General features: G+C 63.3%; 1 protein-coding gene across 1 annotated transcript in view; it reads left to right on the top strand.

Annotated features, from left to right (window-relative positions):
• Positions 1-7154, top strand: part of SBF1 (SET binding factor 1) — a 54163-nt gene extending 47009 nt beyond the window's left edge. Inside the window, 12 exon segments of the mRNA XM_039570759.1 lie at positions 527-711; positions 1219-1395; positions 2516-2617; positions 2691-2876; positions 3220-3346; positions 3424-3554; positions 4090-4323; positions 4431-4541; positions 4783-4994; positions 5124-5211; positions 5301-5432; positions 5538-7154. Coding sequence (XP_039426693.1) covers positions 527-711; positions 1219-1395; positions 2516-2617; positions 2691-2876; positions 3220-3346; positions 3424-3554; positions 4090-4323; positions 4431-4541; positions 4783-4994; positions 5124-5211; positions 5301-5432; positions 5538-5636 — 1784 coding nt within the window. The 3' untranslated portion in view covers positions 5637-7154.
• Positions 7155-14299: the final 7145 nt, after the last annotated feature.

Below are 14299 nucleotides of genomic sequence, written 5' to 3'. Positions count from 1 at the left end.
CTCCCCCAAGTGCGCATCACCGAAGGGCCGCGAGACGCCCCGAGGTACGGACGCGCCCGAGCCGGCCGGGTGTGACTGACCACTGACCCCCCACTCACTGCCCCCACACCACTAATCCCAGTAACCCCAGTAACCCCCCCGAGCCCCAGTGCTGCTCCAGGTGTGCCACGGGCACGGTGAGTACCGGGCAGCCTCCGCCAGGTTTGCTTTGGGCTCCTGGGGCTCTGCGGGTGCCGGGCGGGGGTGCAGTGGTGGCGGGGCTGTGCACGGCGGGCAGGGCCGCGGTGCGGGTGGCAGCGCCTGGTGACGCCGGTTGCGGTGTGACAGTGACGGACACGGAGCCGCCGGGGCCGGAATCCAGCGGGCAGGAATTCCTGCAGCACCCAGAGGGAGAAGGAGCCAAAGCAAACCTGGTGCCCAGCACCTCCCTGGCATGTGCCCCCTGACGTGTCCCCCCGGCTGGGGACGTGGGGCCAGCGCAGCCCCCGAGCCCCGGCCCCGTCCTGAGCCCGCCCCGATCCCGCAGGGAAGTGGGGCAGCATCCGGGCCAGCGGCCGCATGAGCAGCTACGCCCTGAACGTGGAGATCGGGTCCCGGCTGGCAGGGAAGGACCTGCTGGGGACACAGCACAACGGGACCCCCGCCGAGCCCTCCTTCCTGCGGCAGCACCGCGCCTCGCTCTACATCATCGGGGACAAGTCCCAGCTGAAGGTGACACGCCCGGCACGGCCACCACGGGCAGGGACGGAGCTGGGAAGGGGCTGGAGCCCCAGGAGCGGCTGAGGGAGCTGGAAAGGGGCTCAGGCTGGAGCAAAGGAGGCTCAGGGGGGACCTTGTGGCTCTGCACAAGTCCCTGACAGGAGGGGGCAGCCGGGGGGGTCGGGCTCTGCTCGCAGGGAACAGGGACAGGAGAGAGGGAACGGCCTCAGGCTGGGCCAGGGGAGGCTCAGGGTGGGCACCAGCAGGAATTTCCCCATGGAAAGGGTGCTCAGGCCTTGGCAGGGGCTGCCCAGGGAGCTTTGGAGTGCCCATCCCTGCAGGGATTTAAAACCCCTGTGGATGTGGCACTTGGGGACAGGGGCAGTGGTGGCCTTGGCTGGGAACGGTTGTGCTCCATGGTCTCCGAGGGCTTTTCCAATCCAAAGAATTCCCTGATCCCGAGGGTGGCAGTGGCTCAGCGCACCCCAGGCCAGCCCAGGCCGTGCTGTCCCTCCGCAGGGTGTGAAGCCGGACCCGCTGCAGCACTGGGAGGTGGTGCCCATCGAGGTGTTCGACGTGCGCCAGGTCAAGGCCAGCTTCAAGAAGCTGATGAAGGCCTGTGTGCCCGGCTGCCCCTCCAGCGACCCCAGCGTGGCCTACCTGCGCTCCCTGGAGGAGTCGGAGTGGCTGTCCCAGGTCAGTCCTCCCCGCAGCCGGACCCGGCCCTGCCCTGTCCTGGGGTGACAGAGTGCGGGCGTTGGGGCGACAGGGAGTTCGCTGCTGTTTTCCCCAAAAGCGTCTCGGGCAAGAGACCCCTCGGGTGCGGCCCTATGGCCACTAGCTCGCTTCTCCTTTCTGCTGGTTGAGCACCGGTGACACACACACACTCTCAGGCCAGACAGCTCCATGTCACCGAGATAAGGAGCCGAGGAGGGCCCTCGGCATGGCAAATCCCAGGGTGGAGGTTTATTTCCTCCTGCGCAGGGGGACCAGGGGCGAAGAGGAGGCAGCACACCTGAAATGCGCTTTGCGTAGGGTCACAGAGCCAGCGCTGTGAGGGCACGGGGCCGAACAAAGGCGGGAGCAGGGAAGGGAACCAGTGCGCGCAGGGAAGGGCGGAGCGGGGAGCGGCTCAGGTGCGCGGCTGCTGGGAGAGGGAGTTTCCTTCCAACAGCGTCGGGGGCTGAGGGCACAATTCGTGAGGAGCTGTGGGAGAGGCTTTTCCTTTACAGCAGTAAGAAAGGTATCTCAAATAGCCGAGTTTTTCCACCAGGGGAGTGACCGGGTGATGGTCTCGGGCATCATCACCTGCTCTTTGCCACCTCGGGGCTCTCCGGCCCATCAGCCATCGCTGCTGCTGACTCAGTGACCCCAGCCCGGGGGGGGCCCTGAGCTCCCGGCCGGGCTCCAGTGCCCTGTGCAGAGCAGCGCTGGGACACCCTGGGGACACTCGGGTGGGTGTGGGGGACGAGGGTGGGACAGTGCAGGGCTCAGCTCCGTGGTGCTGGACGGAGCTGCCGGCTGGGGATGCCGGGCAGGACCCGCGGGATGCTCCGGAGGGGCCGGGACAGGGCAGAGCCAGCGTGGCCAGGAGGAGCTGGGGCAGCAGCCCGGGGCGACTGGTCCCAGTGTGGAGCCGTGGGAGGGGTCCCACTCTGGAGGGGGTGAGGGCCCCCTGTCCCTGCTGCCGTGTCCCAGTGCAGGGTGGTGGCCCCTGTGACCCTGAGCGTGGCCTCACTCCAGAGAAGGGGACACGGCCCCAGCACCCGCCCCGCAGTTCCTGCGCCCTCCTCACTCCTGGTGCTGCTCTTGGCAGATCCACAAGATCCTGCAGATCTCGGTGCTGGTGGTGGAGCTGCTGGACACGGGCTCGTCCGTGCTGGTCAGTCTGGAGGACGGCTGGGACATCACCACCCAGGTGAGAGCCCGGCAGCGGCCGGAGTGGCCCCGTGGCCATTCCCCACAGCCCCTCAAGCCCCCTGTCCCCGCAGGTGGTGTCGCTGGTGCAGCTCCTGTCTGACCCGTACTACCGGACGCTGGAGGGCTTCCGGCTGCTGGTGGAGAAGGAGTGGCTGTCCTTCGGCCACCGCTTCAGCCACCGCGGCGCCCAGACCCTGGCGGGGCAGAGCAGCGGCTTTGCCCCCATCTTCCTCCAGTTCCTGGACTGTGTGCACCAGGTGAGCCCTGGCACCTGGGACAGGGGACCCCCGAGTGCCCACTGAGTCCCTGAGTGCCCAGCAGGACCCCAGAGTGCCCAGTGGGACCCCCAAGCACCCACCAGGACACCCAGGTCACCGCCAGGACCCCAAAACCCCGGGAGCGCTCCTGGGGCAGCTGGGGGGTCTGGGTGATCTGGGGCTCTCTGTGGCCATGGATCCCGGGGCTCTCCGTGGCTGTGGATCCCGGGGTGATCTGGGGCTCTCCGTGGCCATGGATCCCGGGGTGATCCGGGGCTCTCCGTGGCTCTCCGTGGCTGTGGATCCCGGGGTGATCCAGGGCTCTCCGTGGCTGTCCCCACAGATCCACCTGCAGTTCCCCATGGAGTTCGAGTTCAGCCAGTACTACCTGAAGTTCCTCAGCTACCACTACATTTCCAACCGCTTCCGGACATTCCTGCTGGACTCTGACTACGAGCGCATCGAGCTGGGTGAGGGCGGCGTGCGGGGCGGGGGTGGCACCGGCCCTGTGCCCCCGGTCACACCCGGTGTCCCCTCTGTCCCCCAGGGCTCCTGTACGAGGAGAAGGGCGAGCGGAAGGGCCAGCAGGTCTCCAAATCCATCTGGGACTACATCGACCGCCTCAACAAGAAAGCTCCCATCTTCTTCAACTACCTGTACGCCCCTGAGGATGGCGAGGTGAGAGCTGGGGGCACCTGGAGGGGCTGGGAGCACCCCGGAATCCTCCCTGCAGGAGCGGCTGGAGCTGGGATTTGCCACTGGGAAGGGAGCTCAGAGCTCCTCCAGTGCCAGCCCTGCCATGGCAGGGACACCTCCCACTGTGCCAGGCTGCTCCAGCCCCAATGTCCAGCCTGGCCTTGGCCACTGCCAGGGATCCGGGGGCAGCCCCAGCTGCTCTGGGCACCCTGGGCCAGGGCCTGCCCACCCTCCCAGCCAGCAATTCCCAATTGCCAATCTCCCATCCAGCCCTGCCCTCTGGCACTGGGAAGCCATTCCCTGGCTCCTGGCCCTCCATGCCTTGGCCCCAGTCCCTCTGCAGCTCTCCTGGAGCCCCTTTGGGCCCTGCAGGGGGCTCCGAGCTCTCCCTGGAGCTTCTCCTCTCCAGGCTGGACACTCCCAACACTCTGTGTGGACACGTTGTCCCTTTGGCCCGGCTGGGAATGTCCAGCCTGGCCCCGCCACCCTTTCTGAGCTGCCCCCGCCCCTCCCACAGGTGCTGAGGCCGTACAGCAACATCTCCAACCTGAAGGTGTGGGACTATTACACGGAGGAGACGCTGTCTGAGGGGCCCTCGTACGACTGGGAGCTGGTGCAGGGGCAGCCGGAGCCGGTGGAGGAGCCGGATCGCCAGGACACCGCGGCCCCGCAGAGCAAGCGCCGCATCATCTGGCCCTGCTACGACAACCGCAGCCGCGTGGAGCCCGACGCCATCTCCAAACTGCTCGAGGTGGGGATTGGTGTCCCCGGGGATGGCACCTGGCAGGGCCCCAGGACAGGGACAGCGGCCCCAGGGGTTCTGTCCCCTCTGGGCTGATGCCAGAATCCCTCCCGCAGGAGCTGCACAACCTGGAGATGGAGCTGGGGCAGGTCCCGGAGCGCTGGAAGGACACATGGGACAAGGTGAAAGCGTCCCAGCGCACGGAGGGGCGGCAGGAGGGCAGCAGGGTAGGTGACAGGGGTGACAGGCGCTGTCACAGGGTGTGACTGTGTGTGCCAGGGGCTGTGCCAGGGTGTGGACAGGCTGTGATGGGGCTGATGTGTGACAGGGTGTGGCAGGCTGGTGCTGGTTTTGGTGCTGCTTCTGGTGCTGGTTCGCTGCTGGTTTTTGTGCTGGTGCTGGTTCTGCTCAGCCCCAGATGGGGGTCCCCAGGACCTCGGTCCCTCCTCACCCTGTCCCTGTCCCCAGACCCCCAGCTCCCTGCTGATGTCGTCGGGGCTGTCGCACCACCGGCGCTCGCTGGGCGTGTACCTGCAGGAGAGCGGGGTGGGCTCCACGCTCAACCTCAGCCTGGACAGCGACACCAGCAGCACCTCCACCCCGTCCAGCGGGAAGCCGGGCGCCCGCCGCAGCACCTCCACCCTCTACAGCCAGTTCCAGATGTCCGAGAGCGAGAACAGGCAGGCGGGGCTGGGAATGGGCTGGGAATGCCGGCGGCGGGAGGGGATCCTTCCCCGAGGGGCAGGACGTGGATCCCGGTGGGTTCCCATCCCTGACCCCGCTGTTCCCGGCCCCTTCCTGCCCCGCAGGTCCTACGAGGGGTCTCTGTACAAGAAAGGCGCCTTCATGAAACCCTGGAAGCCTCGGTGGTTTGTGCTGGATAAAACCAAACATCAGGTACCGGCTGGGCCCCGGGCTCTGTGCTGGCCCTCCATGCCCTCCGTCCCTCCCGTGCCCTGTCCTGAGCGCAGCCCTCTCTCCCGCAGCTGCGGTACTACGACAGCCGGATGGACACGGAATGCAAGGGGGTCATCGACCTGGCCGACGTGGAGTCCATCACCCCGGGCACCCCCACCATGGGGGCCCCCAAGACGGTGGACGAGAAAGCTTTCTTCGATGTGAGTGTCCCCAAGGGGCTGGCGCTGGGCAGCTCCCGGTCACTCCGGGCTCTGGCCGCTCCGGCTCCGGCCGCAGCTCTCAGCCCCTCCTGTCTCTGCCCACAGCTGAAGACGACAAAACGAGTTTACAATTTCTGCGCCCAGGACGTGCAGCTGGCCCAGCAATGGATCGACCGCATCCAGAGCTGCCTGTCGGACGCGTGAGCCCGGCTCAGCAGAGCCGCGATTCCAGGCACTGCTGCCGGGCCCGAGCGGGAGCAGAGGCAGCGCCGGGCTCGAGGCCGAGCCGGGACTGAGGGAGAGGAGGAAAGGCCCTTCCTCCTGCCCGCCCGCCCGGGCGGGATGGGGCCGTGTCCCGGGGCAGGGTGGCACTGGGAGGGATTCCTCGCGTTGAAGCGGGCGGGGGCCCCGTCCCGCCCCCGGCCCCGTCAGAGCCGTGTCGTGACCCCGTGTCCTCCGTGTGCCGCAGCCCCGCCCCACCTCCCTGGGCGGAGGGTCCTGTGCCCCACACCCCACCCCACACTGCCCGGGGAGGCAGAGCTGCCCCTCGTCCTGCTCCTCGTCCTGCCCCCCTTGCATGTCTGCCAGAGCCCCCGGAACCTGCCCCGCCCCTCCCGCTCCGGGAGCGAGTCCTGGGCTCCGGGACCCGCAGCTCCGGGGATGGCAGAGCTGACAGCGGAGCACCGGGACCATCCCGCGTCCCAGCCTGGAGCCGCTCCCGGCTGTGCACAGGAACGGGAATGCTGGGAATGCTGGGATGCTGCGGGCGCTAGCTCCGTGTGCCCAGAGGGGATGTGGCCGTGGCCACTCTGCTCCCAGCGGGCAGGAGGCTCCTCGCGCTGTGGCCGGGGGTCCCTGTCCTGCTGGGGTCCCTGTCCTGGCTGGGACAGTCTCTACCTCCAGGCTGGCTGTCGCGGGGCCACATTCCCTGCGGGAGGTGCCAAACGCTGCAGCCTCCTGGGTGCCCCTCTGTCCCCTCCCGGGGGTGGGGACCAGACCAGCCCCGGGATGAGGGTCCCCTCCGGCCACAGCCACACGGGGCTGGGACAGGGCTGGGACAGCGGCCCTGCAGGTGCCACCCGGTCTCTGCACGGTCTCTTTGCACAGGTCACACCCCCCCCCGCCCCGCTGCCCTTCCCCTCCTCAGGGCTCTCCTCCCTCCCCAATCCCCCCCCGTGCCCCTTTGTGTTCTGCCCGTGCCCGGCCCAGGGGATCCAGGGGAGCAGCTCCTGTCCCTGTCCCTGTCCCAGCCCCGCTGTCCCCCCCCGCTGCTGCTGCCCCTCAGTGCCAGGGGGGCTCTCGGTACAGAATCGGCTCCTGCAGCCCCCCCGCCCCCCCGCCCTGGTGTGAACTGGGGGGTTCGGCGTGGGGGGACCCCAGACAGGCACCGTGGGGTCACTGCGGCCCCGCTGCTGCCCGGGACCCCCCAGCACCCCCAGGACTGACCCCCCCCAGCTCCGCCAGTCCCCCCACCCGTCTTGTTTTTAAAGTCCAGCATTTTATTTCCGTGCAGAGCTCTTTGTACAGTCCCCGTTCTCTGTACCAGACTGGCTGTGCAGGTGTAACACGGAGGTTTTGTAACTTACCCGAGCAGTTGTAGATTATTGAAGTTTCTGTACATTGTGTCAAACATGCAGAGTCCTTGTATTGTATTTGTGCCTAGAGGAAAAGGTTATTCTATAAAGAGAAAACTAACGGAATTTAATAAAAAAATTAATATGAGAGACGCTCCTTTTGCCTCGCTGAGCACCGGGAAAACGCAGCAGACTCGGGACACACCACGGGACAGGCCCAGCTCCTGTCCTCGGGGACTCGGTGTCCCTGTGTCACAGGGCAGAGCTCCTGGGGGCATCCTGGCACAGGGACCTTTGTCCTGCACTGGATCCGCTCTGTCCCACCCGCTCCTGCTCCGGCTGTCACTGTTTCAGCCTGACGGGGGGAGAGCCAGGGAGGGAACAGGGACAGGAGAGAGGGAACGGCCTCAGGCTGGGCCAGGGGAGGGGCAGGGTGGGCATCAGCAGGAATTTCCCCATGGAAAGGGTGCTCAGGCCTTGGCAGGGGCTGCCCAGGGAGCTTTGGAGTGCCCATCCCTGCAGGTGTCCAAGGAATTCCTGGAGGTGGCACTGAGGGCTCTGGGCTGGGACAAGGTGGGGCAGCGGGCACCGAGTTTGGACTGGGAGGGCGTTTCCAGCCTCAGGGATTCCATGATCCATCAGGGGCTTTGGCTCCTGGGTGTTGGGTTGTGGCAGCTGCGTTGTGAGGAAATCCCAACCCTGGCGGATTGTGCTAAATTTTGCGCCAACATCCTCCGGTCTCCATCCTCAGGGACGCTGCTGCTGCTGCTGCTGCTGCTGGGCAAGGAGGGAAGGAGGGGCAGCCGCGGCCCCGGGGGCAGGGCTGGGCTGCCCGGGCCGAGGAGGCTCCCCTGGGCCGCTCCCCGGTGGCCTCCCCGGGCTCTGCGGTGGCCCCGAGCAGCGGAGCTGCCTCCCGGGGCTGCGCTTTTCCGGGGGATCCCGGTGCTGGCGGCTGCGCCGGGAGCAGCCCTGGCGGAGCCGTGCGGTCACCGCCCTGCGCTCGCTCGCCGGGGCTGCGGGCAGGGGCAGCTTTGGGCCCGGGCCCTCCCTCCTGCCCCGGCCCCGCCGTGCGCTCGGCGCTCCCAGCACCGGGCAGGCACCGGGAACCCTGGAATGGTTCGGGCGGAAGGGACGGGGACCCCAAACGTTCCCGTCCCGATGCCAGCGGGGAAGGCCCCGCCCGGGGGTCACGGGGACCCTGCGGCAGCTCCGGGGCTGAGCCCGGGCCGGCTCCGCCCGCGGGCACCGGGGGCTCCCGGCTCAGCCCCGCTCCCGGTCCCGGCCCCGGCCCCGCCCGTCCCGAAGCCCCTTCGGGACCCTCGGCGTGTCCTGCAGGACGGAGGAACCCAGCACCGGCACGTGAATTTTGAGCTTTTATTGATAGTTGGAATTTACAGCCTAAAACTGACAACATAGAGAGATGCAGACTTTTTTTCCTTTTTCTTCTTTTCTTTTTTTTTTTTTTTTTTTTACTTTTTTGGTCGCTTTTTTACAAAAAAAAAAAAAAACAAAAAACAAAAACCAAAATAACCAAAAAAGCCACCAGCATCAGATTTACAATATAAAAGTTTTGACAGTAGAGAGACTAAAGTACATCTGGAATTACTCAGAAAAATAAACAGGGAAAAGGCAGTAATTTCAAATTTGTCCCTCATATTTACACATAATACACAGACATTGCTTACAAAGACCCGGATCCCACGTTTAAGGGCAGTTGGCATCGTGAGAAGGCTCCCCCGGCACCGCCCTCTGCCCGCCCCGCGCCGGGCCGGGAGCGGATCCCGGCATCTCCCCGCGGCCCCTCCGTGGTTTTATTGCTTTGCGGGGCCGGTGGTTGTGGATGAAGGCATCGAGTTCCCCCCCGCTCGCTGCTCCTGCCGGGGCACCCCCATCCCTCGGGAACTGCCGGGATGCCCCCCGTGCCAGCGCAGATGTTCAGGGAGACCCAGCTCGGGACACCGCGGCGGGATTTTGGAAGAGCGGGAACAGGAGGAGCGGAGCGACGCTGAAAATCCGGGCTCGGGCTGGCGACCCCCACTGCAACATTCCCGAATCCATGAACCCCCATCCCCCCCTCGAGCTGTTGGATTTATGGGATCTCCGGTGCTCAGGGAAGGCTCCGCTCCCATCCCACAGCCTGGAATCAGCTCTGCCTCAGCTGGGACGTGGGGACGGCAGAGGTGCCATTCCCAAGGCCTTTTCCCAAAATGAGCCAAGGCCAGGAGCCAGGCACGGCCTGGGATGGGCACGGAGCCCCTGGGATGGACACATATCCCACCGGGATGGCCACACATCCCGGACGGAATCCACTCCCTCAGGACACGCCGGGATGGCCCTGCTGGCTCCGGGCACCGCTGTGGTCCCAGAGGCTCCGGCTCTCCCGGAGATCCGGAATTATTCCTGACAAACAGCCTGGCCTGGGTTTCCAGGGGGTGAATCCATGGATTGTGCTAACAGTCAGAGCCGAATGTTCCCAACCAGCCCCTGGAAGGGACGGAAAAGCCCTGGAAAAGCGACTCCAGAGGCTCCAACTCAACAGCAAACATGGAATATTCCGAGGGCAGATGGACGGGAGAGGCTGGGCGGGAAGCGGAGCTACGGAGGGAGGGATTTGCCGGAGCAAATTGACCGTGCAGGACCCGTGCAGGAAAACCACCGGGAAGCGCCGGGGATCGGGATGTGCCGGCAGGGATCGCCCCCGCGGATCCCGAGGCTCGGGGCAGGGTAAAGGAAAGGTTTGGAAAACGTCACATCAAGGAAAATGTCTGGAAAACTCAACATTTCCACCCAAATTCCTCTCAACTGCCACCGCATCTGGGTCGGACATGGAAGGCAAAGACAGGAACAAGGAAAGGGAAAGTCCAGAACCTCTTCCGAGAGCGCCAGGGACAGCCCAGGCCGGCTCCAGCCTGGAACGGCCTCTCCCGCCCGGAGAAATGGAACCGGCATAAAATAAAGGCAAGGAGTCGCTCTGTTCCCAGCCCTGGGACTCCCGGAATTCCCAGCCCTGCCCAGTACCTGGGATTGGGATTGGATTGATTTGTACCGACGCCGGAGCCCACTGGGAAGGTGCAAATCTCCTGCTCCAGGAGTTCCCAGCAAAGCCAAAAGCTCTGGGAAAAACGGGATTCGGGCGAGTTTAGAAATCTCTGCAATAAATTTATATAAATATTCCCTATTTACAGCAAACATCGGGAATGGGAGCGCAGGGAGGGAAGGAGGAGCCAGGGACACGCTCGGAGCAGCTCCTGCTGCCGCCCCCGGGATGCCCCCGCCTGTCCCAGTGTCCCCGCAGCCCTCATTCCATGGATCCATCACCTCTGGAATGCTCCTGCCTGTCCCCAAGGCTGGGGCGGAAACCAACCACCTCCTTCCCTGAAATCCCAAGGATTTTAATCCCAAGGTCTCTCCTTGTCACGGTCCAACCCTCGAGTCCCGGCCTCAGCCAAACGGGGAACCCACGGGAAAGGTTCCAGCTCCCCTGGGAACTGGGAATGGCTACGGGGGGTGGGGGTCAGGTCCTGTTCCTGAATTGGCCATAAATCCATGCGGGAAGTCCGGCTGCTCCGGCAGCGCCCGCCCGGCTCCGGCCCCGCGGTGCCTCCTGGGATCCCAGCCAGGGATGGGATGGTTCGGAACAGGGAAAGGGTGAATCCAAACCAGGGAAATCCCAACCCACCGCAGGGAATTCCTGACTCCCGCCACTCCCTCTGGGCCAAGGTCCGGTTGAAGTTTGGATCCCAGCAGTGGGAGCTTGGAACATTCCCGGTTTTCTGCCATGGCTGCCAGCGAAGGGAGGGACAATTTTAAGAGGGAAAAGCTCATCAGGGATTTCTCTGGGACTGCTTGGCAGGAAAATCCCTTTCCATTCCCAAAGCCCCCAGATCCAGCGGGGGAATGTTCATCTTCCACAAGGGGGAAATATTTACAGGCCCAGGAAGTTTTCAGTTAAATTCCATTAAATAATAAAATATTTGGAATTAAACATTAATTCCATTCCATCAGAAAATCGGGAATAATCCTTATTTCTGGCAGTTTTAAGCCCAGTTTCTGTCCCACTCGGGGACAGCTCCGGTGCTCAGGCCGGAGTCTGGGATCAGTCTGGAGCAGACAGGAAATGGACGCAGAATTCCCGCTTCTGCCCCACGTTATCCCTTGGGAAAGGATCCACAACTGGGATACAGCCCCACACGGCCCCAGAGGGAACCCTGGGAGCTGAGGATTCCCAAAGGACGTTCTCCTTCTGTTCCGTGGAATTCTAACAGGGCCCCGTTCCCAACCATCATCCTCACATCCCGAATGCAGGGAAGTCCAGGGAAGGGGCCCTGGGGGTCCCTGGGGAAGCTCCCAGGGAGCAAATCCCGCTGGAGTGGGAACCGCAGCCGGGGGACACCGGGGACGGGATAACTGGGGTACAGGGATGGATGAACTGGGATACTGGGATGGGCTAACTGGGATACTGGGATGGGCTAACTGGGGTACAGGGATGGATGAACTGGGATAGGCTAACTGGGATACTGGGATGGGCTAACTGGGATACTGGGATGGGCTAACTGGGATAAGGAGCTGGGAGGTGTAGGGGGAAGAGCACAGGGAACAGAAATCCCTTGTTGGGATTGGGATGGATTTAAGGCACTCGGAACAGCGGGATTGGGAATGATTGTTATCCATGGGCTCGGGCACAGGACATTCTCCTTCCCTGTTTCCTGCGATCTGGGATGGACAAGGATCCAAGCTGGAATGGGAAGAGAGGGCTCCTTCCAGACTAAATCCAAGGCACTGGGATTGCTCTGGAGCTGCCACTGTGCTCAGCGCCCTGGAACAGCTCCTGGATCCAAGGGAGAAAAACCTTTTTTGGGAAAGCTGCAGCAGGTCCGGAGCCAGGGGAGGGAGGGATGGGGATTGCAGGGATGTGATGCAATCCATGGAATGAACTGCAAATTAATGGGATGAAGGGAAAGGGAAGGGAAAGGGAAGGGAAAGGGAAGGGAAGGGAAAGGGAAGGGAAAGGGAAGGGAAGGGAAAGGGAAGGGGAAGGGAAAGGGAAGGGGAAGGGAAGGGGAAGGGAAAGGGAAGGGGAAGGGGAAGGGGAAGGGGAAGGGGAAGGGGAAGGGGAAGGGGAAGGGGAAGGGAAGGGGAAGGGGAAGGGGAGGGGAAGGGGAAGGGGAAGGGGAAGGGGAAGGGAAGGGAAAGGGAAGGGAAGGGAAAGGGAAGGGGAAGGGGAAGGGAAGGGGAAGGGGAAGGGAAAGGGAAGGGGAAGGGGAAGGGGAAGGGGAAGGGGAAGGGGAAGGGGAAGGGGAAGGGGAAGGGGAAGGGGAAGGGAAGGGAAGGGGAAGGGGAAGGGGAAGGGGAAGGGAAGGGGATTTTCCACACAAAGCCACTTTTCCAGATTCTGCCGTGGCCAGTCAGCCGCAGATTGGAGTTTGAACATTCCTGGGATGAGAGAGAGGAGCAGAGCAAGAGCTCAAGTGTCCGTGCAGTCACTGCCAGGTGTGGGAAGCAGGGAGGTGAGGAGCAGGGAACGGCTGCAGGGAGCAGGGAAAGCACAGCAGGGCCAGGGAACAGCTGCAAGGACAAACTGCAAGGACCATGGAACAGACGTGAGGATCAGGGAACTGCAAGGGATGACTCCAAGGAGCCAGGAATTCACAGGAGGACACGGAAGGCACGCGAGGACCGTGGAAGAACGGAACTCCAGGCCCAGCTCCGGGCTCTGGGGCGGAGCAGCCGAACTTCCCCGCCCCAATCCCAGCACTCCAAGGTTCTCCAGCAGCACTCTGGGAAAGCGGAGAGTGGGAGAAGCATTTCCATGGAGAGAAGGTCTCCGAGGACATTTGCTGTGCCTGTGGGCAATTCCATTCCACGTCTGGATCCATGAGATCCGGCCACGGGGAGCCTCCGGCAGCGCCCTCGCTGCCACAGACACCAAACCCAGCAGGGGAATCCCTACGGCATTCCCAGAATTCCTACAAAGTTCTGCAAAACTACCTCTGAGCATCAAAATTACAGGAGAAAAGATTTTCTCCTCGTTTCCATCTGTCCAAGGAATTTGAGGGAATCAAAAATAGAAGGGAAGGCTCTGCCCTCTAGAAAAGCCCCGAATTCCGGGAGAGAGGAAAATCCCTCTCTTCCCGTCAGCACCAAATACAAAAATACACTTCCCATGGGAATATCCCACTCTCTGCTGGGAGAGGTGAGGACCACCAGGGAATACCGGGAATTCTGTACAAATCCAGGCGGGAGCCCTTGCTGGATGAGGTAAGAGAGGTTCAGAGGAGCGACGCCACCGGGAAGGAGCCAAATTGTTCCTTTTCCGTTTGTTTGTCCCAAAGTTGAGCCCTAAATATGCCTGGAAAACTCCTTGGGTTTGCCAGAACGTTCCACCACGGAGGGAAAAAACCAGGATCAAACACCACAACCCCAGCCCAAACCCAACAGCATTCCTGATAAAGTCGGAAACGTTATCCAGGACGAAACCAACGGGAACTGATCCAACCCATTTTCCAAAGGATCTCAGATTTTCACTGACATTGCTGGAGCTGATCCAACACTCCAAGGGCATCATGCCACTCCTGCCACTGCCACATGTCATTAATTAACACAGGTGATTAATTAACGCTGCCAAATTCCAGAGCCGATTCTGGACTGGGAACGCCACAGTCCCAAATCCAATCTCGGCAGAGCAAAGGGGAAAATCCTGACACCGAATCCAAGGGAGAACAGTCACAGCCGAACGCCGGCACCCCGGTTTTCCATGGGGACACCTGGCTGCACCCGCACCAGCACACACAATTCCAAGGGCTCAGCTTCAGGAGCTCCCAGGGCGCCTCCAGCCCTGCCCTGCCCCGGTGGCTCCGTCCTGGACACAGCCGGGATTCCAGGGGGGCACATTCCTGCCTCCCCGGCAGCAGGGGAAGGAGCAGGGCGGGATGGATGGGGAGGAGAGCACCGGACGGAGCCAGGAGAGCGGGAACGGGAAATGGCAGGAAGAGCTCCCAATGCCGACGTGTGCGGAGGCAGGCGGGGTTGAGGAGACAGGGAATTCTCTGGGGACAGCACAGTGAGGCCCAGTTAAACCAGTTCACAGCCAGTTCTCGAGGGACAGGACACTGGGAAGACGGGCACAGCCTGTACAGCCTGGAAACAGCCTGGACACGCCCCGGACACGCCCCGGACACACCCCCAACACGCCCCGGACACACCCCCGACACACCCCCGACACACCCCGGATACACCTCGGACATCCTGGATATACCTCGGACACATCCTGGACACACCTCTGACACACCTCTG

The sequence above is a fragment of the Corvus cornix genome, chromosome 1A, assembly GCF_000738735.6.
Source record: "Corvus cornix cornix isolate S_Up_H32 chromosome 1A, ASM73873v5, whole genome shotgun sequence".
Lineage (NCBI taxonomy): Eukaryota > Metazoa > Chordata > Aves > Passeriformes > Corvidae > Corvus > Corvus cornix.
This window is presented reverse-complemented; position numbering and strand designations above follow the sequence as displayed.